Below are 24,465 nucleotides of genomic sequence, written 5' to 3'. Positions count from 1 at the left end.
CTGCGCTCTGGGAATGCAGATAGCAGCTCGCCAACTCTCCGTTGGAGCGTCGAGTAGAAGACACGCCCTGCGCAAGGCTAGTGATTTAATTTCAGAATTTTGTTTTGCGCCTGCGTTAAGCCGAGCTGTTTGCGCCTGCGCAGTTCTTGGTTTCGCGTGGGTGCAACTCTGAAGATCTGCTGCGTCTTTTGTTTCTTCCTGGATAGTTGTGTCAGGTAGTTAGTTCCAAGCCGGGTGGAAACGCTTGAGCATGGGGTTCAGAATGGCCCTCCACAAATGAAACCTCAGAGGAGGCTCCGGGAAGGGAAGGGGTGTGAAGTCTCCAAGTGGAGAGTAGGTGCGACCTAGCGCAGCGCCGGGAGGGAACAGTGGGGGCCCACGCTCTGAGCGCCTGTACGACAGAGCTTTCCGACTCGGTAAGAGTTAACTCAGCATCGGTACCGCGTTATACAGTCAGTATCAGGATGCAAAATAATGGTAGTCAGTCATCCATCCTGCTTATGGGTAACTGTCTAGGAGGGAGAAAGGGGTAGGGGCCACACCAACAAAGTGGTACAGAACAGAAAGAGGTCGTCCACCTAGCGCTATCTGAGCCAAATACTAAATACGAGAATTGCAGCGGAGACATACTGGTCATTTTATTGATCAATGGTGGAAAATGGGAAGTTACTGCTCAAAAGCAGGAGCGTGGTGGCGTGTAGGTTACAGATTAAATCGGGAGAAGTCAAAACACACCGGGGGTTAGGGGTTCCGGTAGTGCTGGGTCTTGATTGGTAGGAGGTGAGGTGAAGATAATGACTGAATCTTCAGGTATTGAGGGTGTCTCTGAGGTCTTTTCCCTCTGTTCAGTCTGATAGGAAATTATAGCCAGGGAGTCATTCCATCTTAAGGCTCAGAATCTGAAACATAGGTCAAGATGTTATCTTTATCCTGCCAGAGGTCCAGATCAGTGACCATTAGTCAAGTTCAGGCTACTGTCTTTTGCTGCATGGTGTGTGTGTGTGTGTGTGTGTGGCTGAGGTGGGACTCCTTATTATCTAGGGGAAAGGCTAGGTCCCTGGAGGGAATATAGAGAGAGAGGGATATGATTTCTAGAGCTAAGACTTAAAACTAAATGTATTCAAAGTATAAGGACTCTCGGTTTCAAAAGGTACCTTTTGCCAGTGAATTAAGCTTTCTGGAAAGTTTCACAGAGCTTTCTAGAAAGCTCTTGTTTTTTGCAGTCTCTGTGGGATACTGCCATAATAAAATTGAAGAAATTACCATTTGGGCAGCCTCTTCCCAGAAAGCCAGGTAGAAGAGATAAATCGTGGATGTGGAGGGGAATGTAGTCTCATGGCCAGCTCCTCCAGGGCAGCCTGAGGTTTCTATGGGGCTCTCAGGGCTCATAAGGTTGACCAGACATCCTCTGGGAATCGTATAAGATTCTCCAAGAAGCCATTTCACCCAACCAGGGTACACACTACTCTGGGAAGTGCCTTAGATTTTTAAACATAATGTAAGAGAATTCTGGGATGACTGGTGGTTTCCCAGAAGGTTTATCTTACAACCCGCAGGAACCCATTTGGGCTGTTTACTAACAGCTAACCAAGGGCAGGTTTACATTGTGCACCCTGGATGGTGTTTAATGTGACCAATAAGAAGCTTTTTATATAAAGTCCACAGTAGGCTGATTTATAAAACCAAGACAAAGGCACTCAGAGGTTAGCTCTGACATCCGTCATCTGTCCCCCTTCCCAGATTGTCATTTCATACCCCAACAAACAGACCTTTCTGTAAGAAGCCAAGACACCACTGGGGAAAGCTATCTTATATGACTTGTACCTGACCTTCCCCTGAAAGTTGGCATGGGGCCAGTAAATGTAGCACTCTTGAAGGCTATAATCAGGTTGAACATAGGACTCAGTTTGCCTGGAATAACCCGTTTTTGACTTCTCCAGTCATTAAATATATATATAACCATATTTTTGAGCAGCAGAACCTATTTACATGTTAATCCTTATACCTAAGGACTGGACTGCCACCCATATATAATGCCCAGGCTAATGCCACCAAAGGCACCAACTATGATGCTTTTCCCCTCTGAATAGGTTTTATGTATTTCTAGATTTCTTCCTAAGAACTTAACATCTCATTTTTTAAGAGTTATTCTGTGTTTATTTTATTTTTAATTACTTTATTGTTGTTCAATTACAGTTGTCCGCATTTTCTTCCCACCATCCCCCCCTACCCGAGCCAAACCCACTTCCCTCCCTTGCTTCCACCCTCCCCCTTGGTTTTGTCCATGTGTCCTTTATAGTAATTCCTGAAAACCCTTCCCCCCATTGTCTCCTCCCCCTCTCCTCTGGCTATTGTTAGATTGTTCTTAATTTCAATGTCTCTGGTTATATTTTGTTTGCTTTTTATTTTGTTGATTAGGTTCTAGTTAAAGGTGAGATCATATGGTATTTGTCTCTCACCACTTGGTGTATTTCACTTAGCATAAAGCTCTCTAGTTACATCCATGCTGTCGCAAAAGGTAGGAGTTCCTTCTTTCTTTCTGCTGCGTAGTATTCAATTGTGTAAGTGTACCATAGTTTTTGGATCCACTCATTTACTGATAGGCACTTGGGTTGCTTCCAGCACTTGGCTATTGTAAATTGTGCTGCTATGAACATTGGGGTGCATAGGTTCTTTTGGATTGGTGTTTCAGGGCTCTTAAGGTATAATCACAGCAGTGGAATTGTTGGGTCAAAAGGCAATTTCATTTTTAGTTTTCTCAGGAAATTCCATACTGTTTTCCACAGTGGCTGCACCAGTCTGCATTCCCACCAATAGTACACTAGGGTTCCCTTTTCTCCACAACCTCTCCAACATTCGTTTGTTGATTTGTTTATGATAGCCATTCTGACCGGTGTGAAGTGGTATCTCATTGTGGTTTTAATTTGCATCTCTCTGATGGCTAGCGATGCTGAGCATCTTTTTATATGTCTCTGGGCCCTCTGTATGTCCTCCTTGGGGAAGTGTCTATTTAGGTCTTTTGCCCATTTTTTAATTGAGTTTTTTGTCTTCTTGGAATGGAGTCATGTCAGTTCTTTATATATTTTGGAGATCAAGCCCTTGTCAAACATGGGTTTTGACAAACATGTTTATCATTGACAAACATGTTTTCCCACAGAGTTGGTTCTCTTTTCATTTTAATGCTGTTTCCTTTTTTTAAAAAATATAGTTTATTGATTATGCCATTACAGTTGTTCTAATTCCCACCCTACATTCCCCTCATCCTGCACACCCCCTCCCCTACCATTCCCCCCCTTTAGTTTATGTCTACATATCTCAAGTTCTTTAGATCCTATATTTCCCCTACTATTCTTGCCCTCCCCCCTGTCTATTTTCTACCTACCATCTATGCTACTTATTCTCTCTACCTTCTGCCCCCTTCTCCTCCTCCCACTCCCCTGTTGCTAATCCTCCATGTGATCTTCATTTCTATGGTTCTGCTGCTGACCTAGCTGTCCTCTTAGTTTGCTTTTGTTTTAGGTGTGGTCATTAATAACTGCGAGTTTGCTGTCCTTTCACTGTTCATATTTTTTATCTTCTTTTTCTTAGATAAGTCCCTTTAACATTTCATAGAATAAGGGTTTGGTGATGATGAACTCCTTGAATTTGACCTTATCTGAGAAGCATTTTATCTGCCCTTCCATTCTAAATGAAAGCTTTGCTGGATAGAGCAATCTTGGCTGTAGGTCTTTGGATTTCATGACTTGGAATACTTCTTTCCAGCCCCTTCTTGCCTATAAGGTCTCTCTTGAGAAATCAGCTGAGAGTCTGATGGGAGCTCCTTTGTAGGTGACTGCCCCCTTATCTCTTGCTGCTTCTAGGATTCTCTTCTTCATTTTAATCTTGGCTAATGTAATTATGATGTGCCTTGGTGTGTTCCTTCTTGGGTCCAACTTCTTTGGGACTGTCTGAGCTTCCTGGACTTCCTGGAAGTCTATTTCCTTTGCCAGACTGGGGAAGTTCTCCTTTATTATTTGTTCAGATAAGTTTTCCACTCGTGGCTGTTCCTCTTCCCCTTCTGGTACCCCTATAATTCGGATGTTGAAACATTTAAAGATGTCCTGGAGGTTCCTAAGCCTCTCCTCATTTTTTTGAATTCTCATTTCTTCATATTTTTCTGTTTGGTCATTTTTTTCTTCCTTCAGGTCCACTTCCTTGATTTGAGTCCCAGTTTCCTTTCCATCACTATTGGTTTCCTATGCATTTCCCTTCATTTCAATTAGTTTAGCCTTCATTTGTTCCTCTAATTTGTGACTAAAATCGACCAATTCTGTGAGCATCCTAATCACCAGTGTTTTGAACCGTGCATCTGATAGGTTGGCTCTGGGGCTTTAAGTTCTTCTTGAGCCATGTTTTGGTATATTCGAACCTGTTATGTATGAGCAGAGTCCTAGATGTTCACCAGGGTGGGGCAACTCAGTTGCTGAGTTGTGGCACTGTATGTGGGGGCGGGGTCCAAGAGGGGCAATGGCGGTCCCCTCTGCTGCCTCCCACCACTGGGGCCTGTGCGGTCTATCTCACAGCTCACTCCTTCGCTGGTTTATCTGCTTGTGAATGTGTGACCACAGTCAGCCTGCCGCCTTGCTCCCTCGTTGGGTCCGACTGCTGCTACCCCACACCTGGGATCCACCCACAGCTGCCTGCGCGCCTGGGTCAGGAGATCTTCCCTGCCCGACCCCGCTTTGCCCATCTTACGGGTCTGGGTGAACAGTTCATTGTTGTTGGACTTCCGTATAATTCAATTTTCTGTGTTTTGGCTGCGTTTTTGTTACTGAAACTTTGTTGACTTTAAACTTGGTTGTGAGAGGAGGCACAGTGTTTCCACCTACGCCTCCATCTTGGCGGAAGTTAATGCTGTTTTCTTTAGCCGTGCAGAAGCTTTTTAACTTGGTGAGATCGCATTTGTTTATTCTTTCCTTTATGTCCCTTGCTTTAGGGGACATATCAGTGAAGATGTTGCTGCATGGAACGTCTGAGATTTTCCTGCCAATGTTTTCCTCTAGGACTTTTATAATGTCACGACTTATATTTAAGTCTTTTATCCACCTTGAATTTATTTTTGTGTATGGTGTAAGTTGGTGATCGAGTTTCATTCTTTTGCATGTAGCTGTCCAGTTCTCCCAACACCATGTCTTGATGAGGCTATTTTCACTCCATTTTATGCTTTTGCCCCCTTTGTCAAATATTAATTGACCATAGAAACTTGGGTTTATTTCTGGGCTCTCTCTTCTGTTCCATTGGTCTATGTGTCTGTGCTTATTGCCAGTACCAGGCTGTTTTGATTACAGTAGCCTTGTAATACAGTTTGATATCAAGTATTGTGATCCTGCCCACTTTGTTCTAATTTCTCAAAATTCCTGCTATTCGGGGTTGTTTATGGTTCCACATAAGTTTCCGAAATATTTGCTCTATATCTATGAAATATGCCATTGGTACTTTAAGAGGTATTGCAATGAATCTATAAATTGCTTTGGGTAATGTGGACATTTTGATGATGTTAATACTTCCGATCCATGAACACAGTATATGTTTCTGTTTGTTTGTGTCTTCCTTAATTTTTTTCTTGAGTGTTGTGTAGTTTTCTGAGTGCAGGTCTTTTACCTCCTTAGTTAAGTTCATTCCTAGGTATTTTATTTTTCTTTTTGCTATATCGAATGGGATTTTTTTCTTGATTTCTGCTTCTGCTTTTTCATTGTTGCCATACAAAAATGCCTTTGATTTCTGAGTATTGGCTTTGTATCCTGCTGTTTTGCCAAATTCACTTATTAGGTCGAGTAGTTTTTTTGGTGGAGTCTACAGGATTTTCTGTGTACACTACGATCTCATTTTTTTAATAGCCTTAATTGAGTACCTACTGTGAGCCAGACTGCTTGTAGGCTCCAGGGATATGTGGAGAAATGTTCTCACCCTGGAAGAGCTCATGGGCTAGTATTAGGGAGAGACACATGTCCCGTAAGCGGGCATTTGTGGCACATTGTGGCAACTGCTATAAAAGGAGCTCAGGGGCTTTCAGAACAGAAAACTGTCAGAGAGTCAGCAGCCTGCACACAGGGGGTCACGGAAGGGGAGCCTAAAACGTGGGACAGGTGTTTGCCACAGAGGAGGGATGTTGGAAGTATTCCAGACAAGGACCGTACATGTTCCTCTCCGAACAAATACTTATCTTGTGCCCACTGCATGCCTAGTGTTGAGCCAGTCCTGAAGGCAGTGGTGACCCCAGACAGATGGGGCCCTGCCATCATGGCAGAGAAGACCACTACCAAAGACGTGTAACACACGTATGTAACACAGGTGAGACGTGTGTTACAAAGGACGGCTGTAGAAGCCTATAGGCGAACAAGTCTGTCCATAATCTCCCTCTCTCTATATATTTATATTTTTTTTATTATTTCAGTTCACATTTTGGCCACTGGATGTCATCACAGATCTAGGTGTTTTTTTAACCCCAGTTTTATGTTATCAAAATAAAATTGCATAGATCCAATTGTCCATCGTGGTGTTTTGCTGTAACTTTTATTTCTTACTCCACCAGCACTCAGACTAAGCTGGCAAGTGTACCTAATGGCCGAGGACAGCAACCGAGACACCCAGCCGGGAACGGGGGCTCTCCAGGAAGCCCTCAGGGCACTGCTGCCCCGCACTAAAGAAGAACTGAAGTTGGACCTCAGTGAGAATGTGCATAGGAGTGTGCTGATTCTGTTGCAGCAAGCCACCAACCTCTTCTATGAGGGCAAAAGGAGCGAGTGTCTGCAGACTAGCGAGGCACTCCTTGACTACTCCTGGGAGAAACTCAATACTGGGGTGTGGCAGGACGTGAACAAAGACTGGCGTCGGGTTTATTCCTTCAGCTGCCTTCTGAAAACCATATGTCTTTGTGAAACACCTGGGGACACTGCCACTGTGGCTACAGCCCTGAAGGTCTGTGACATGGGCCTGCTGATGGGGGCAGCCATCCTTGGGGACATCCTCAGTAAAGTCGCTGCCATCCTTCAGACACACCTGCTGTCTGGAAAAAGGCCTGCCCAAGGCCCAACCCAGGAGAAGCCTGGCATAAAGGTATCTTGGTGGGATTGTCAGTGACCGCACCTAATGTAATCCAGCAGCCCTGTTTTTCTAGAAGTAACAAGTCATCTCTTCCCTGAAGTGAGGGCTCAGCATGCTGAACTCTCTGGCTGAAAATAGTGTCTCCATTGATTTGGAAGTGAAACAGCTCCACCTGTTTTCTGTTTTTTCCTCCCATTTGTGCAGAAGCAGTGCCCTTTCAGGAGAGAGGAAGGGTGGCAGCTTTGTTGTTCCTAAGAGACAGCTCAGAGGTGACGGCTTTTCTCAGCCAGCTGGTTGCAGCGTCACCCACATTTCTGGCAGCTCTGTCTCCTCACTGCTGGGTTTGGGTGAGACACCGCAACCAGCTCTCTCACGTTCCTGTGATTGATCAGTCCTGCCCTTACATCCTTGCACGTGTCCCTACTGGAACTCAAGTGCACATGGCAAAGCATACCCTCAGTCACTGAGCATGGTTTGTGGAGAAGGCTTCAAACCCCGGTGCCAGTGCACCGTCCTCAGGCACAGCGCCTCTGGGCAAGTCTGTTCACGAGACTGGATAAAGAGGTGTGAGAAAATGTTCAACTTCATCTTTGGTTTTAAAAAAAGTGCAAAACAGTCATTTATAGCTATGAAATCATCAAATGAGATTTTGCACAATACCCAGTGTTACCCAGGGTGCCATGGAGCTAAGGACGTGGTGCGTTGATTGACCTAACAGGGCAGGGCAGATACGGAGATTAGGGGACAAATACCTGTTACCTTTCCTATGCTAAGTCTGTCCCGGGAGCACATGGAGCAGGCTTCGTGCCCAAGGTGGTACTCATGCTGTGGGTGATGTTGGGCAGTAGACATAACCAAGGGGCCGAGAGCTCAGGCTCGGGCCAGCCTGCCTGGGCTCAAGTTCCCACACTGCCATCCACTGCCTGTGAGAGGGGGTTTGCTCAGCAGCTTTATTGAGTACCAGCAGTGGCCCAAGTGTGCCAGCTGCTAGGTGATGGTACAGAAGGGTCCAGACCCTGTCCTTCACTTACCGTCTAGTGGGGCTGTAAAAGGCTGGAGGAAGCAGCTTCATGGAAGGTGGTCAGGGGGGGGCTTCAATAAGGGATACGTGAGCATAAGAGCCTACTGTAGATAGAGGGTGTGACACTGAAGGGAAAGATAGGTGTGTGACCTGGCACATCGCCTGCAGGTGAGGATGTTAGCTGCCAGTGCTGCAGATGTCGAGGACCGGTCTGGGGTCCGGCACTGGGGGCAGAGGGTCCTGACTCATGCATGCCAGGGGGTCAGTACTGTACTTGAGAGCTTGCCTCCCAGGAGTTTAACAGACAAGGAAACTGAAGCTCAGATGCAGTAACTTACTCAGGTCAGTCAGTTGAGAATGGTTAAGTAAGTTGTGATGCCACCACTCCTGAGACATTGCAAGGATCACCTGTCCTTGTTACCACCGTAACAGGGAAACTGCTTTGGTTAAATTATTGGATGGGAAAGGTAGAGTTGTTTATTCATCATGAGTATTACTGCCTGTGGGTCAGAGATGTGTCTGTGAGAAGGTGGGAAAGGAACTGGGGAATGAGAAGGAGTGCTGTATGTCAGTGGTGGAGTGCAGGATAGTGAGTTTTCCTCAGCTGCAGTATTTCTGTGAAAGTAACATACTGCTTTTATAATTGAACAAACATTGGAAATGATCTGGTAAAGAAAGAAATATCTTGCTCTAATGAGAAGTAAACAGTAGTAGCAGCAGTAATAATGATAATAAATGTTAAGTATCTTTGTAATTAAAGACATGGAAGCTCTCCTACCATTGATACAAATTCCTAGAATGTCTCAAGTGTTGTTTTTCCTTTGTGGTTACCATTTTGCTTTGTTCTGATTTTAAACAGAAAGCCAGGAATGGCCACACTTCGATTCCAGATGTGAGATCAGAAGAAGCAGTTCCCCGGCTTCACTGTCCATCCCTCCAGTATTTCAGGGAACATTATTTGGTTCCACAGAGGCCTGTGATCTTAGAAGGTGTGGCCGACCACTGGCCATGCATGAAGAAGTGGAGGTGGGTGGCTGCTGAAAGCCAGAAGGTTCTCCCTCCCGTTTTAGCATCCCCAAAGACTCCCTGTACTCTTCCCCCACCCCCCACCCCCAGTAAATACAGCCCCTAGACACGCCACTACCAGTCCCTGGGGTGGGTGGCCAAGGAAAAAGAACTGGCAGCCAGTGCTCTGGATCTACACCCAATCCGAGACTCCTCCCTCCTTCCACTTGCTCGCCCTAAGCCATTTTTAATGAGGGCTTCTTCAGGGACAGGCCAGTATTAAGTCTGTTATGCAGTTTTATAGGATCTTAGGAATTCTATGTACTCTCTCAGGGGCCCTGAAGCTTCAGAGTAGGAAAAAACCCAAGAGATGGCCATGTCCCCTTCTTTCGGGGGCCATAGGCCCCCTAAACACCTGCTTCTAGTTCCGCCTCAGACTCGGGGGAGACAGGTCAGATCAGGCAGCTGGAGAGTGGCCATGCTGCAGGAGCTGTGCATAATCTTGGAAAGGAGTGGTGGTCTCTAAGGAAGCCTGTCTTACAGTGGTCGCCTTGTGGGAGGGGGGCTTCCACTAAAACCGAGGAGGAATTCTGACTGCAGGAGCCATCGTCCCAGCAAACATGCAATATGTGTTTTGCTCTGTATCAGGCATGTTACATGTCTTACTACATACCAGGTGCCGAGGTTAGGCACTTGCCACGTTTTCTCTCTCTTTATCCTCTCTTTGGTTCCTATGGGACAGGCCGTCACCAACAGCATTTTGCAGTGGCGAACAAGCGCTCGGAGAGGTTAAGAAACTTACTGGAGATCCCTCAGTCTATAACAGGCAGGGTCTGGAGTCAGTGCCAGACCTTCAGAGTTGAGAACCCAGGCACTTCGGCCGCCCCTGCACTGTCAGCTGTCTGCTCGGCGCAGTGACAGGGCAGGCAAAGAGAAGGCCCTTGGCAAGCTGGGGAATAGAGCCTCCAGCCAGAACTGTAGCAAGTGAGATGTATTGGGTCTATCTACAAAGCTACCCAGCACCAGGTGGGCTAGGAACCTCACCTGTCGGTGCCTGCGTTGCCTCCTCAGTGAGGTGGGGGATAACATAGTCTCCACTTCATGAGACTTTGTGGTAAAGAAAGAGACCACATAAAGCATGGGTAGCAGAGTGCCAGCAAGCACTAGCAATACTGATGAAATGATGATACACATTTGTCTAATAGTTTGGAGTATATCCAAGAAATTGCTGGCTGCCGAACTGTCCCAGTGGAAGTTGGCTCCAGGTACACGGATGAGGACTGGTCCCAGCGACTCATGACGGTCAGTGAGTTCATCAGCAGGTACATCCTGAATGAGGTATGTCATTGTGATTCCTTTCTCCTTGTAGTTACAAGGGGCGAACACATTACATTTGGGCAAATAACCCCCATGGGTTGCACTGGAAGGTTTGGGAGTAGTCGGTCTTTACGAGTCTTCTTGGTCAGCAGGCTGGCCAGTGCCAGGAAGGCAGGCTGCTGGGCAGACAGGGTGGTGGATGCGGCAGGAGGGACTCATTTCAGAAACTTTTTTGTTATTGTACATTTCAGTGCTTTTGAATATATTCCAAGATTATGCAACTATCACTACTGTGTGATTCCAGAACATTTTCATCACACCAAAAGGAACCTTAAACTGAGTACTACTCACACCTCACTCCCTTCCCCAGGCAACTACTGAGCTTCTTACTGTCTCTATGGATTGACCATTTCTGGAGATTTGGTATAAATGGAATCACCTAATCTGTGGCCTCCTGTGTCTGGCTTCTGTCACTGAGTGTCATGTTTTCAAGGTTCGTCCATGTTGTGGCGTTTACCCCGTTACAGCCGAGTAATATTCCATTGTACGGATAGACCTCATTTTGTTCATCCATTGATCTGTTCATGGCCATTTGAGTTGTGTGCTCTTTTGCCTGGTATGAACAATGCTACTGTGAACAATCATGTACAAGTTTTTGTGTGGACATATATGTTTCTTTCTTTTATATATATATTAAGTGATTTTGCTGGTAACTTCATGTGGTAGCTCTGTGTTTAACCTTTTGAGGAACTGCCCAACTGTTTTCCAAAGCAGCTGTACCATTTTATCATTTCAGATTCTCAACAGTAAGGGCCTGGGGTGGTTTCCTCTCCTGACACTGGGTGGCAGAGAATGTAGATTGTCTGCCTGCAGTACCTGAACCATCCCTACTGGCCGGGAACACAGGGAGCCTGGAAGTGGGTGCACAGACCCTCCAGGGGAGGGTTGCCCATGCAGCATCTGTGGTGGGCGGGGTCTTTCACGAGGCGTGGAAGTGAGCGTCGGTGCTTGGCAACGCTTCCACACACTCCCAACGGCCTGCTGCCTGCTGCCTGCACCCCAATTCCGTAAAGCTCTGACCACATTTGGTCATGGATCCGCTGCAATAATTGGGTCCAGGTCAGTGACCATGGGAGCTAACAGTTTCTTCTGTCGGCCGCCTTAACATTGTGACGGAACTCCTGAAGGATCACCCCATTACCCTTCCTGACCCCATCTCTTGCACTCCTGAAGTTCCAGGCCCCTCCACAGCACTTGGTATAGTTCCCTGGGCTGTGGGTTCCTCCATCAGTGCTCACAGGTGTCTTTCCTTTTCTGCTTCTCCTGCACTCCTCCCTCCCCCCACCTCTGCTCAATTCACTGTCACCTGGGACCTGGAAATGGGAGCCGTGGACTAGAGATGCCCCATGTTGCCATGTCCCTTCTGCTTGTAAACATAAACCCAGCTCAGAGATCCCTGCTATCTCACTCTGCTGGGATGGGAAGAAGCCTGAGGCATTCTGTGGAACAGGCAGGATGGGCACTTTGGAGTCAGGCAGAACAGCACTGGATCCTGCGCTGGCCCCTGCTGGCTCTGTGTCCTTGGCTAGTTACTTAACCTCTCAGAGGTTGGGGTTGGTTGGGGTTAGTTAGTCAGAGGTTCCTGATGCTTCATAGGGTCATTGTGAGAATAACACACAAAGCTAAGCGCAGTGTAGCCAGCACTCAGCTACTGTCAGCAGTTAATGTCCTCTGACCAGGATGTCTGGGAGGGCGGAGGCCACATCAGATCTGGCTCTGCTCGGTCCTTAGCACAGGCTCTGGCATTTTGTAAACTCTTAACATTTGTTGGGGGGAAGAGGGAATGAAGGAGAGAGATAGAAAGATAGATTTTCGAGGTATCTTGGAGGAGCCTTATTTACTTTGACACTGTGTCAGCCTCAGAGCAGTTAGACCCAAACTGCCCCACCCAGAGAGTTGGAGGCTGGTGCCTGGCACCCCTCCTGCTGGGCCCACCAGTTCTTGCAGAGGCCCACGGGCTCCTCCTGACTCAGGGCTCAAGCCCTCAGCACCATGGAGACCTGTGTGGAAACCACGGACCTTTTTACCCACCAGAGTGGCAGGAGTTTTCACCAAATGATAATCTTCAAAGATTAATTGCCAGAAAGAGTATAAATCATTTAACGTTGGGGAAAGTAACCTGGCAGAAGCTATGAAAATTTAAAATGCACATACTCCTTGACTCAGATGTTCTGCTTTTGGACACACATAAGTACGAGGACCAGAATATTAGACTGTTCATTGAAACGCTGGCAGAGCAACCCCACTGCCCACCAGTAGGGGGAGAGGTGCGTTAATAACCATGTATGTATCTGTCCGTAGGATGTGTGTATCCATCAGACCAGCTCTGACTCGCGAGTGGCGACTTAGAGAGATGTTTTTGCTGTATCGTTAAATGAAAAAAGCGGATTTCAGAGTCATGTATAGTATGATTCCATGTTTATTTTTAAAGTCATTATATGTGTACAGCCCCTTCATTTTTTCCCAAGAGGATGTTCAATAGTTTATTGATGATACATGATACTGGACAATACCCAAGCTTTATTCCCATCTATCATTTCATCTGGCACTATAACTCAATTAGATACATTGCTTAGGATGTGCCAACAGGCATTACTTACCAAGCAAACCCCATGACTCTGCTCGGGTGCCCCTTTTAACAGCGAGCCCCGGGTCACAGCACAGGAACTGTCCGTTACACTGCACCAGGGCTTCTGGAAACAGCGGCTTCTTGGCCCAGGCGGACTGTAAACAAGTTTCCAGTGGAACCTAGCGTCACCCTGAGGGAATTCCAACTTCACACTGTTGGGGTGATTTACCAAGATGGCTTCAGAGTAGGCTAACTTTACACAGCACATTTTTAAAACATATTATGTATTCTTTTAAAAAGTAAAAAGATAATGCAGTTAGAGTCGTGATCAGACTATTACATTTAACAATCAGTAGCACGGGTGCAAAAAAAAACTACATCCCTTTTTTGGAAGGCTTTACACTTTCCACAGCACAGAAACTAAAATAACCTGTTATACAATTAGTCACAAACACACTCCTCGAGTTTTTGCCCACTCACATGAGTCTTGTCTGAAACACGTCTTCTCTGTAGCAGCGAGGCCCTGCCGCCACTGTGCTTGGCTCCGCCCACAAATCCGCTGTAACCTGGAGCCGCCCTGTCGCTTCTCGGCTCTCCTCTCCTGCTGAGCTTTGTTTCCTGGTAGCAATTAAAACCCATGTCATTGCCACAGCTGCTGCTGGAACGGCCACAGCCACCTGGGTTTCGTGGTTTGGCAAAGTATTGGCCTCCACCACCGCGGGGGCCACAGCATCTACCTCCAAAGTTCCCTCCTTTCCTGGGTCCACAATCTGCAGATAGATTTTGTGATCACCAGAATCATCGTTGCTTCCACCACCTCCCAGATTGCTTCCATCGTTACAAGTCCACGATAGCCACCCCCATGGCCACCATATCCACCCCCACGGCTACCACCAAAGCCACCTCAACCGTCCATGACCAAAGTTGCCATTCCCACCAGAACCACCTCCACGACCACCTCCGAAGTTGCCAGCACCGGTTCAGCCTCTTCAGCTGGATGAAGCACTAGCCATCTCTTGCTTAGATGGGGCTTTCCTTCCCTCACAGTTGTGGCCGTTCACAGTACGGTATTTCTGAATGACAGTCTTGTCTACAGAGTCACGGTCATCAAAGGTGACAAAATCGAAGCCTCCCTTTTTGCCGCTGCCTTGGTCAGTTGTGATTTCAATCCTTCACTTTTCCCACACTGTTCAAAACAATCTCTTAAGTGCTGTTCTTCAGTGTCTTCTTTAATACCACCGACAAAAATCTTTTTCAGTGAGGTGGGCACCCGGTCTTTGAGAATCTTCTCTTGAGACGGCCCTCTTTGGTTCCACAACTGACCCACCCACCTCATGTGCCTCGCATTCCCCACTGCGTTCCCCTCCTCCACAGGGGCGACATGACAAACCCAGAGCCCCTGCAGCGCTCAGTGTTTGCATCTCATCACCGCACAGTCTGTGAGCATCCCTGTCACTCACCATGGCTCCTCAGATTCTCGTCTGTTGTTTCAAAGCTCACACCTCCAATAAAGAGCTTCTGCAGCTGTTCTAGTTCTTTGGGAGACTCTAACTTAGGCATGATGACCACGGGAGGGGGGATTTTTCCTAAATGGATTTTTAGAGAAGTAGAAGTATTGATTTGTTGTTTCACTTACTTATGCATCCATTGGTTGCTTCTTGTATGTGCCCTGGCTACATGTCTAACCCTCAACCTTGGCATATTGGGACAGTGCTCTGGCCAACTGAGCTCCCCAGCCAGGACGGGAGGGGATGACTTACTCAGCAGCATCCAGTGGCAGAAAGGAGTGATCTAACAAGTGAATCTGCCCCTTCAGCCCTGCATCACAGGGTGACAAACTCCAGACACCCTCTGTGGCAGAGGCAGCACCAGATCTTGAGTCTCCCCAGTCAGCAGTCTTGCTCAGCAGGGAGGTGATCACATTAGCTGCTGGGTGGGAGAGGAGGGCGCTCCGGGTGATTGTCCAGGCCTGGGGCAGGAGCATGTGGGTGCTGAGAGCCAGCTAGCCCCTGGAAGGTGTCCATCACCACTAACGGGCTTTCTGTGTCTGGTTTTTCTCCCATGGATTAGCCAAAAGATGTCGGGTACCTGGCCCAGCACCAGCTCTTTGACCAGGTAAGTCTGAGACGACACGCCTCTCTTGGCTCCCCTCCTCCCTTCCTGGGCTCTGACTCCCACCCACTGGTGACCAAGGTGGCACTCTGTGCATCGCCCAGCTCCCTCCTCACCAGCCAGCAGCAGGAGAGCAGGGAAGGCCACCAGGCCTGAGGGGCTGGGCCTGCTGAGCCTAAGGCCCCAGGACTGAGGGTGGGGGGTGGGCCCACAAGCACCAGTGACCTCTGGGGTGTGAGTCAGAAGTCCAGCTGTAATCAGAACAGGCAGGCAAGGGTGGCAGACTCTGACCTGACCCAGAAGAAGCGAGTTCACTGCCTTCCTTGTTACAGAGCTCTGGGAAAATCCTGGCACTGCCCTGACCACATCGCACATGTCTCCCAGCACGGCTGTCTCCCCACCCCTGGGCGTGCATGCTCCTGGCAGGGGCTAGATTCAGTTCTCTGGGTACCCAGCCCTGGTGGGCCAGATTAAAGGTCCTCAGGACACACTTGTTGAAGAATAGGAGAGCAAGGGGGCTTGGGCAAGAGGACACTCCCAGTGAGCACCACCTCACGCCCCAGAGGGCCGAATAGGATAGACCCATGTGCAGGAGGGTGTTGACCAGCCTAAGGGGATTTGTCCAGAATCACAGCAAGGAGAAGGCAAAGAGATGGGCTGGAACCAAGCTGGGGAGGATATTGAATACCAGGCCAAGAACTTGGGTTTATCTGGGAGACGGGAGCTTTGTGAGGTTTCTTGCAGGAGGATTCCCAGTAAGGTAGTATTTGCAAAAGAATCTAGCAGGACAGACAGGGAACTTGTGAGGGACAGTGACTGGGGACAAGCAGAGAGACAAAGCACAAGTTGCAGAAGTATTGCTCTAGCTCTTTCTCTGTCACAAATCAGCCCCTACGAACAGACATCAGCGTGTGGCCCAGCCAGCACTGGCATCACTGGGAGCTCTCAGGGAAGCAGGCTCCACCCCAGGGCTTGGTGACTCGGCTCAAGGTGACCGGGGCTCTGTAGCCACCAAACGCAGAGCTCACAAAGCAGTCTTGGGAGCTCAGGGACCGCCTGGCTGTGGGAAGTGAGAAAACTAGGGTGCCTGACTCTAAAGAATGCTCCTAGCTGTGCTGAAGACAGGAGAAATGCCGCAAGCGATCAACTGTAATTGACAGTGGGTGGTGAGTGGTTTTTCCTTCTCATTTCTGCAGTCTCCAAATTATCTGTGACTAGACATTCATCATGAGGAAAATATAGACTATTTTAAAATGCAGACAATACGAGAACAAAGTGTGGCAGGAATCAGATTGTGCTCCATGTTTTCAAAGCTGCCTAGTCAGGACGCTGGAGCAGTCAGAGGAATCCTCATCCTGGGGAAATAATTGAGCAGAATTATTGGAAACTGGAGGGTGATGTTTCTAGCATCTCTGGCCACTTTCTGGAGGTGAACTTGGTGTGGGCAGGTGTGGTGGCAGGGAGACCATGAGGAGGCAGGTGCTATGGTCCGGAGATAGTCGGTGCCATGGAGGTGGAGAGGCTGGCACTGGACGTTGGTGGGTGGGCAGACGTCAAGGGAAAGTAAGCAATCAAAGAAGAGGCCTAGATTTGGGAGTCAACCAACTCGTTAGATGAAGCTGAGGAGTCTAGGGGAGGCTGCTGGTGTGGTCTCAGCCGGGCCAGAGACACCCAGAGTGGAGGTCAGCAGCAGTGCCCAGGGAGGGCAGCTCTTGGCAGGAAGCGAGGCCAGGCAGGGTCAGTCCAAGCATGAGCTGGGCCCGTCTGTCAGATTTTCTGCTGCTGAGGCTAGGACTGCCATCACTGACTGTCCTGGCCCAGGTTGGAGCGGGCAGGTAGTCTTAGGTTCAGGTGGGGCTGTGCCAGCTTCCAGGAGGGCTGGGCAGGTGGGGCTGGGGGGGCTGTGTCGTCTTTCTTTATTAGGCCTCCCATATTAGGACTTACAGGTTCTGCCTCTTGAACTCTGTTGCTAAGAAGAAAAGGAGGATTCTAATTCTAATTCTAATTCTAATTGGAGGATTCTAATCACACAGCCCCTACTGTGTGACTCCCAGAGATCAGCCTCTTCCCTGACCTCAGCTGCACTGGGCACAGCCTCCCAGGGGCACTTGGAAGCCACCGGTAGATTAGGCTTCCTGCCCTGGGAGACCCATCAATCCATGTGACTAGAACAAGGAAGCCATTTTAGAAGGCAAAGTTTGTGATTATCTTGAAGATGTCTTGGCTGTTACAGGGCCACCAGAGTCTTTACCTGGAGCCCCCAGAGGTGTTTTCATCTCTGCTGTTCAGAGCACCTTCGGGGGAGGTCTGAGCAGCCGGACATGGAACACCATGGGGCAGAAGGTGCCAGGCAGGCCTCTGTGCTGTTTTCTGGGCCTTCCCTGCCCACTTGAAGCTCAGTGGCTCCCACTGAAAACCTCTTGCCCAAAACTCTCTTATTGACTTTCCTCTCAGAGTCCCCATGTTTTATAGTATTTTGGCTACTACCCCAGTCCCACAACAATTATCGGTCCCAGGTGGGAGCCTTTCTTCTCCTGGGGTCTCTGAAACCTTGGCCATTGTTCTGCATCAACCAGTCCTCGGAAATCCCAATGATCAGGAACCAGTCAGCTTCTCAGCACTCCGCAGGGCCAGGTGCAGTGTAATGCCCTGGTAGGAGGTTCCCAGAGGTCTTTCGGAATCTTGCACAGAGCTTGAAAACCCAGGGACCTTCTGCTTTAAGCAGTGGACACAGCAGCATTTCTGTATTTCCACATAGGCTCGAGATAGACCTCAAGTACAGAACAGCAGCATCTGTCGAGGCTGCGTGCAGGAGAATGTTCCAGCTATTTTTGTTTGATTTTTCTTTGTCATTTTTCTATTTATTTATTTTTGAGAGAGAGAGAGAGAGACATTGATTTGTTGTTCCACTTGTTTACGTATTCATTGGTTGATTCTTACATGTGCCCTGACCAGGGATCAAACCTACAACCTTGGTGTGTTGGGACAGCTCTCTAACCAGCTGAGCTACCTGGCCAGGGCTTGATCAGTACTTTCTTAACTAGCAACCTGAACTCACTGGAGCTGCTACTGGAGGAATGGCCAGTCTCCCTGCCGGTATCCCTTCAGCCCAATGGGTGCTTACCCTGAAAATACTTGAGTGGAGTAGCAGAGGCAGTTGCCCCCTACAACACTGTTTTCATACCTCTCAAGCTTGAAAAATGCCACTGGGTTCAGAGAGTGTCCAAACAGGGGCTTGTGAGGGATCCAGACACCCTAAGGGTGGGTGCGGGAGGCTGGCTCTGGTAGGTGCAGCACTGAGTTGCCCTCTGAAGGTCAGGTCAGGAAGTGGGTTTGTTCTGGGTGAGTTGTGTCTTCTCTGAGCTATTGACTGGTTCTTTTCAACTGAGGCCAAGACCACCGCAGCCCTGCCCTACCCTGAACCTCCAAGGTTGCCTAACAAATGGCCCTAAGGTTTTGAGAAATTAAATAGAAACTTAAATCTGGTCCCTAAAAGAATCACAGCTGTTAAAGCCATAAAGGTAAATAAATCAGGTTGTGAGCATAAAATGGTCAGTGAGCTTGAAGGGAAAACGTCCAGGAGGTGGTCTCCCCTCACTGCATTGGGCACAAACCTGGGCTGGCCTGCCTGTCTCATCGGACAGTCTCTGTGCCTGGCCTGTTCCTGCTGGCTTTGGAAACATGCTCTATACCCACCACGGCTTTTCAAAGGAGGAAGTCAAGAATCCACTCTTTGATTTTAGGTATCCTCTTGGTTCATCCTCCTGAGGCAAAGATGTCAGATCACCTCAGCCCAAAAGTGGGTGAGGGGTTGGGTAGGATCTAGGGTAAGAAAGCACTAGAAGGGAAACAATGTTTGCAGTCTCAAAGTACACCTTTTCAGACACATGGATGTCAGAAAAGATGTCACACATTGACAGTGCCCAGGGCAGGCAGCCGACAGTGCCTGCTTTCTCGTGCAACTTCCTCCATTCTGTGAGCTGGAACATCAGCCTCCTTGAGGGACTCCAGCCCTCCACACCGAGGAGGGCAGCGCAAGTTCACTTCCATCTGGGATGGAGAAGTGTGAATGCTTCCGAAGACCTCCCACTTTGTATCTGTGTGGCTTCACCACCGGATACACCGCAGCCCTGCAGGAGGGTGCCCCTGCCACCAGTCCTCCCTCCCCTGGGCACGACATTGTTTCAGCCTCTGCTAATGCAAATACCAGGAAAGGACGGCATTTCATTTGCACTCCTTTGCTAATGGGACTGAACCCCAACCTTGTATCGAATTCATTTTTATATATTATCTCATTTTTGTCCTGTGTATTAGGATCCTTCTTATTTCGTATGAACTGTGTGCATTAAACCTTATTTACTAGAGTTACTTTAAGTAGGTTTCCTAGTCTCTTGGTCTCTGTAATTAATTTACTTAGCATGTGCCAGTTGTTGTTGCTTTACCATAAGTGAATTTGGAAACTCTTCCCCTTCAGATTTGATCGTCGATCCCATTTTTCTGTTTGTTCCTTAATTTGATTTTTGATTTTGTAAAATAATTAACTCCCTAGAAAATTACCAGCTGTTTTATCATTTTGTTTTCTTTTTCTTTTTAAATTCATCTTGGAGAGAGAGAAACATCGATTTGTTGTTCCACTTATTCATTGGTTGCTTTTTGTACATGCCCTGACCAGGGATCAAACCCACAACCTTGGTATTTGGGGATGATGCTCTAACCAACTGAGCTGCTTGGCCAGGGCTCAACTGGTTTATCTTCAAGTCCAATACAAAGCACTTGTATCAGTTTTATTAAAGAGGAAACAAACAAAGTGCATATGACATGGAAACAAATCTGAAAATAAGATAACTTTTCTCTAGTATTATATATTTATTTTTTTAATATTTTGTTTATCTTTAGAGGGGAAGGGAAGGAGAGGAGAGCAATATCTACATCAACCATACAAATATGTATGGTTGCCTCTCATGAGTCCCCTGCTGGGAACAGGCCTGCAACCCAGGCATGTACCCTGACTAGGAATCGAACCATGATCGTGTGGTTCGCAGGCCCACGCTCAATCCATTGAGCTACACCAGCCAGGGCTATATATTTATTTTTTAAATTGATCTTTAAATTCCTGTGCAGCAACGTGCAGATACACTGTGTTGCTGCACAGGAGGACATTGCACATCTGGCCCTTCCATCAGGTAGTCCTTTAACTTCTGGGCTGTGGGCCCCACAGGCTTGGTCTCACCCTTCCCCGCCTGCTCTGACACCCACAGATCCCGGAGCTGAAGCAGGACATTGGTGTCCCTGATTACTGCTGCCTGGGCGAAGGGGAGGAAGAAGAGATCACCATCAATGCCTGGTTTGGGCCCCCAGGCACCGTCTCCCCGCTTCATCAGGACCCCCAGCAAAACTTCCTAGTGCAGGTGGGAGTCACTGCAGAGCACGGACCTTCTCCCCGTCCTGGCCCAGCCCTACACCCACCACATTATCTACCTTTCCACACCAGAGAGGTGAACCACTGACAGCCATGGACACAGACGAAAACACATGCTACTGGACCTGGTGGGAGTGGGGGGAGGGCATTGGGAGGAGCTGCTTCCAGATGTGCTTCCTGGACCCCAGACCTCACCCCCACTGGGCAGGGCCAGTGCCACCTCCCACCTTGGGATGGGAGGGAGCTGAGTGCCTTCATGGCTGCCTCTGCCCCCCTCCCTCCCCCTGCCTGTCCTCCATCAGAACCAGGATGGCTTGTCCCTGCCAAAATCCTCTCTCCAAATGAGGAACAGCTCCTTGGCCCCTCGATGGTTTTCCTGAGACCCAGAAGAGGGGTAGAGGGAGCAGCACCTTGTAAAGCCACCTGAGTGTTTTCCTAAGCGGAGTTGAACAAATGAGCACGTGCTTCCAGCCAGGTGGACCACGCCACAGAGCAGAGGCAGGTTGCGTGGTGGGGACCCCAGCTTCACCACCTGTCAGCTGTGTAAACTTGGGCAGCTCACTTCCCCTCGCTGGGCCCCAGTGTCTTCATCTGTAAGGTGGGGTGACAAACCACTTCCTTGCTGTGAGGATTATAGTTTATACATATAAAGCACTTAAACAGTGGATGTCACAGTCAAGGGATTAATTGTTGACTACAGTAACAAACTCAGTGATTTGTGATGTATCTGGAGGAAAAACACCTTGGGACTGTAAGCGTGTGTGTGGTGGGATTGGGCCGGCTGGGCACAGGGAACAGCATGTGGGAAGGCTCAAAGAGGCGAGAGAGGGTGTGGGCTCAGGGACCTGTGGTCGGCATAGGGGCAGCAGTGGGGGTGAGGTCACCAGCCAGCTGGTTGACGGGGTCACTCTCTTCCCAGGTACTCGGGAGGAAATATATCCGGCTGTATTCCCCACAAGAGTCAGAAGCTTTATACCCTCATGATACGCACCTTCTTCATAACACAAGCCAGGTGGGACCCAGTGTGGCATTGCAGCCTCTCGCCATCCCACTCCATTCCTGGAGTCCAGGCAGATGGCTTCTCTTGCTTCTTTCAGGTTGACGTGGAGAATCCTGACTTGGAGAAGTTTCCCAGGTTTGCTGAGGCCCCATTCCTGTCCTGCGTCCTGTCTCCTGGAGAAATCCTGTTCATCCCAGTTAAATACTGGCATTATGTGCGAGCCCTGGACTTGAGCTTCTCAGTCAGCTTCTGGTGGTCCTAGCCAGGACAAGAGGGGCCTGCTCTGTTCCCACATGGCATTGGGTCCTGGAATCTGGAGACAAGTTGCCTAAGCCTGTGTCCTAAAGAAGCCTTCACTGGGGGCCGAGCTGTGGCACCAGGCCAGCACAGCGGAGTGCCCAGGCCAGCTGTGTGCATCAGAGGCCGGCAGGGGAGGGCCCAGAGGGACATTCCAGGCCACACCGTGAGTGGCAAGCGTGACAAGGCCTGAAGAGTGTGGGAAACAGGCAACATGTGCTCTGAGATTGGCTGCCTGGGTTTAAACCCAGCTGCATTGCTTCACTGCCGCGTGACTTTGGGCAAGTGTGTCCATGTGAAAACAGCGCAGCACTGTCCCTCGTTACAGAGGGTCTGAAAGGGGAGCATGTGCAGAGCCCCTCTGCTCCCCAGCCCCGTGACTGAAGAGCAGCAAGCATATCCCAACAGCTGACACCAAAAACGCCCCAGGCTCCTACTTGCTGGGAGACTCACCGATCAGTGACATTTATACGGCCTGTTTGGATTTGACAACATTGTCACACCAGAGCGCCAGGTAAACAGTAATCTGTTCCAAACCAATCATAAAGGAACTTTTAAAAGCTTATAGTAAACCTTAAACAAAGTACAATTTGACTAATACTCAGACATAGGCAGTTAAAGCTACCAGCTAAATTATAGCACCATTTTTAAAACTCTCAGACACAGCGCTGAGTGGGTAAGATGTCCTGCTGGCAGTTTAGCCTGACAGAACCTCAGCAGCAAGGCACAGGGTGGGTCGCTGATCCCACTAACGGACGCCCACCCTAAGGAAACACCAGAGCTGGTCAAACACACACAAGTGACCACCACAGCATCACTTGTAATAGCAGGTGTTCAGGGAAAAGCTCCACTGTCTTCACTACACAAAATCCTCTTGGAATACTGATGACACCTGGTCACCAGGTATGTGGTGTCCACGGCAAGCAATTCTGCAACGTCAGCTAGGTGTCCTATGATTTACTTCAATTCTGACTGTCCACCTGGAGAGTGTGACGTCCCACAGGTTAAGGGCTCAGTCCCACAAGACCTCTGGGCCAGGCAGCCTGTGAGGCACCAAGAACAAGAGCAGGCCATCTGGGGGAGGCAGGAGAATCCAACACATCGGCAGTAATCGCGGTGCTGGAGGCTGGTGGGAGCCATGTGAGATGGTCACATGGAGGACGAAAAATTAGGGCAGGGACATCAAGGCCAGAGGTGGCGTGTGGGCCCAGGGGCAGAGGGCAGGTCGGTGCATTTGGGGACTGCAGGACAACAGAGGTATAGGGCAACATTAAAGGGGTAGCGAGTCTAGGCTGTGTAGATGACTGCCAGGCAGGCTAGGGCTCCCTTGGTTGTGACAGACCCAGCTCAGGGTCGTTTTTGCAGAAACGCAACGAAGCAGATTGGCTTCATAATGTACAGGAGTGCTGCGGGAGGAAGCTCGGGCCTCGCCTGCCAGGCTTCTCTCCCTTCCTGCCAACACCTCAGGGAGGTGTTTGGCTCAGGCTTCACTCTCCATCTTGCAGGTAGGCCTTCTCCAGAGAACATGACCGCAGCTGGTCAAGTCCACATCCTTCCATGCCAGGACCCCAGGGTAGATTCTGACCCCCCACGGCTACCCTGGGTAACTAGGAGAAGGATGTGTGGAAGCGTGATGGTAGAAGCTGAAACTAGCTGCTAATGTAACCAGGCCATGGCATTTGAATTTTAGCACAAAACTCTTGGAATTGGAGCAGACTTGGAGTACACACAAAGCTGCTGCTGGTGGGGAGGCTGTAGAACTACGGTGAGTGAGCACGGGTGGGCAGTGTGCATGGAGGACCAGCAAACACCAGAGCTACTTAGAACTTAAGAGTCAAGGGCTTGGAGCAACTGCTTGTGAGATTAATTACTCCCCTCTTGGCATCACTGTTACCTAATTTTTCATATGAAGAAAATACTAGCAAGCCTCGTACTAATGAGGCATGGTGGCTGCGGGCTGCAGAGAAGCCATGACACAGGGGCCCCCAACTCAACTGTCACTGTTCACAGTGGTGGGGCAGAGGGGCAGCTTCGGCTTCCACCAGGGGCCCGGCCTTCCCAACTGCAGTCCTGCTCCAAACTGCTGTGGAGGAACAGCCCTTCACCTGGAATGTGGTGTGATCCTAAAGTCAGGCCCACTGGATGGGAAGACCAAAGAAGATGAAATCTGTGTGCCCTCTGGGCAAGGCTCCAGTGTTGCTGGCAATCCAGCCAGAGGGCTGGCTTTAGCTCTGAGGAATGTGGACTGAAATCATCTCAGAATGAAAGTGCCGAAAGTTCCTAGAGCCAAGGACAAGTGCTGGCATGAGGACTCCGTTGCACACCCATCAGAGATTCACTGAGTCAGTGAGGGCTTCTTGTGGTGTTTCACACTATCTTGGAGGGGGCACCCAGTGAGGAAATCAACAATAAAATAAGAGTGCAGACAGTGGTGAGTGTGATGACAACAGGGTCACAAAATGTGACAAGGGGAGGAGTTGGTGGGGACATGACTACTTGCTAGCTGACGTCTGAATAAAGTCTGACCAGGAATCCAGAGACGGCCATGAGATTTGATGAAGAAGCTCCAAGAGCAGGAGCAG

The 24,465-nt window shown here is 48.9% G+C and overlaps 1 protein-coding gene across 3 annotated transcripts; it reads left to right on the top strand.

The window, feature by feature from the left end:
* The first annotated feature begins 141 nt into the window (after positions 1-141).
* On the top strand, positions 142-22,508 carry KDM8 (lysine demethylase 8). 3 transcript variants are annotated; one of them, XM_037070883.1, is made up of 8 exons: positions 142-477; positions 6,572-7,095; positions 8,964-9,130; positions 10,315-10,447; positions 15,126-15,170; positions 20,426-20,575; positions 21,506-21,598; positions 21,684-22,508. In XM_037070883.1, exons 1-8 carry the CDS (start codon positions 465-467, stop codon positions 21,846-21,848), a joined length of 1,290 nt encoding a protein of 429 aa, XP_036926778.1. In that variant the 5' UTR covers positions 142-464; the 3' UTR covers positions 21,849-22,508. The 3 variants fall into 3 exon arrangements, with proteins under 3 accessions (XP_036926778.1, XP_036926779.1, XP_036926780.1); XM_037070884.1 differs by lacking the exon at positions 15,126-15,170; XM_037070885.1 differs by lacking the exon at positions 21,506-21,598.
* Positions 22,509-24,465: the final 1,957 nt, after the last annotated feature.

This window comes from Sturnira hondurensis, unplaced genomic scaffold (assembly GCF_014824575.4).
Source record: "Sturnira hondurensis isolate 20B ecotype Veracruz unplaced genomic scaffold, ASM1482457v3 Scaffold0019070, whole genome shotgun sequence".
NCBI classification, from domain to species: Eukaryota; Metazoa; Chordata; class Mammalia; order Chiroptera; family Phyllostomidae; genus Sturnira; species Sturnira hondurensis.
The sequence above is the reverse complement of the archived record's forward strand: the minus strand, read 5'-3'. Positions and strand labels throughout refer to the sequence as shown.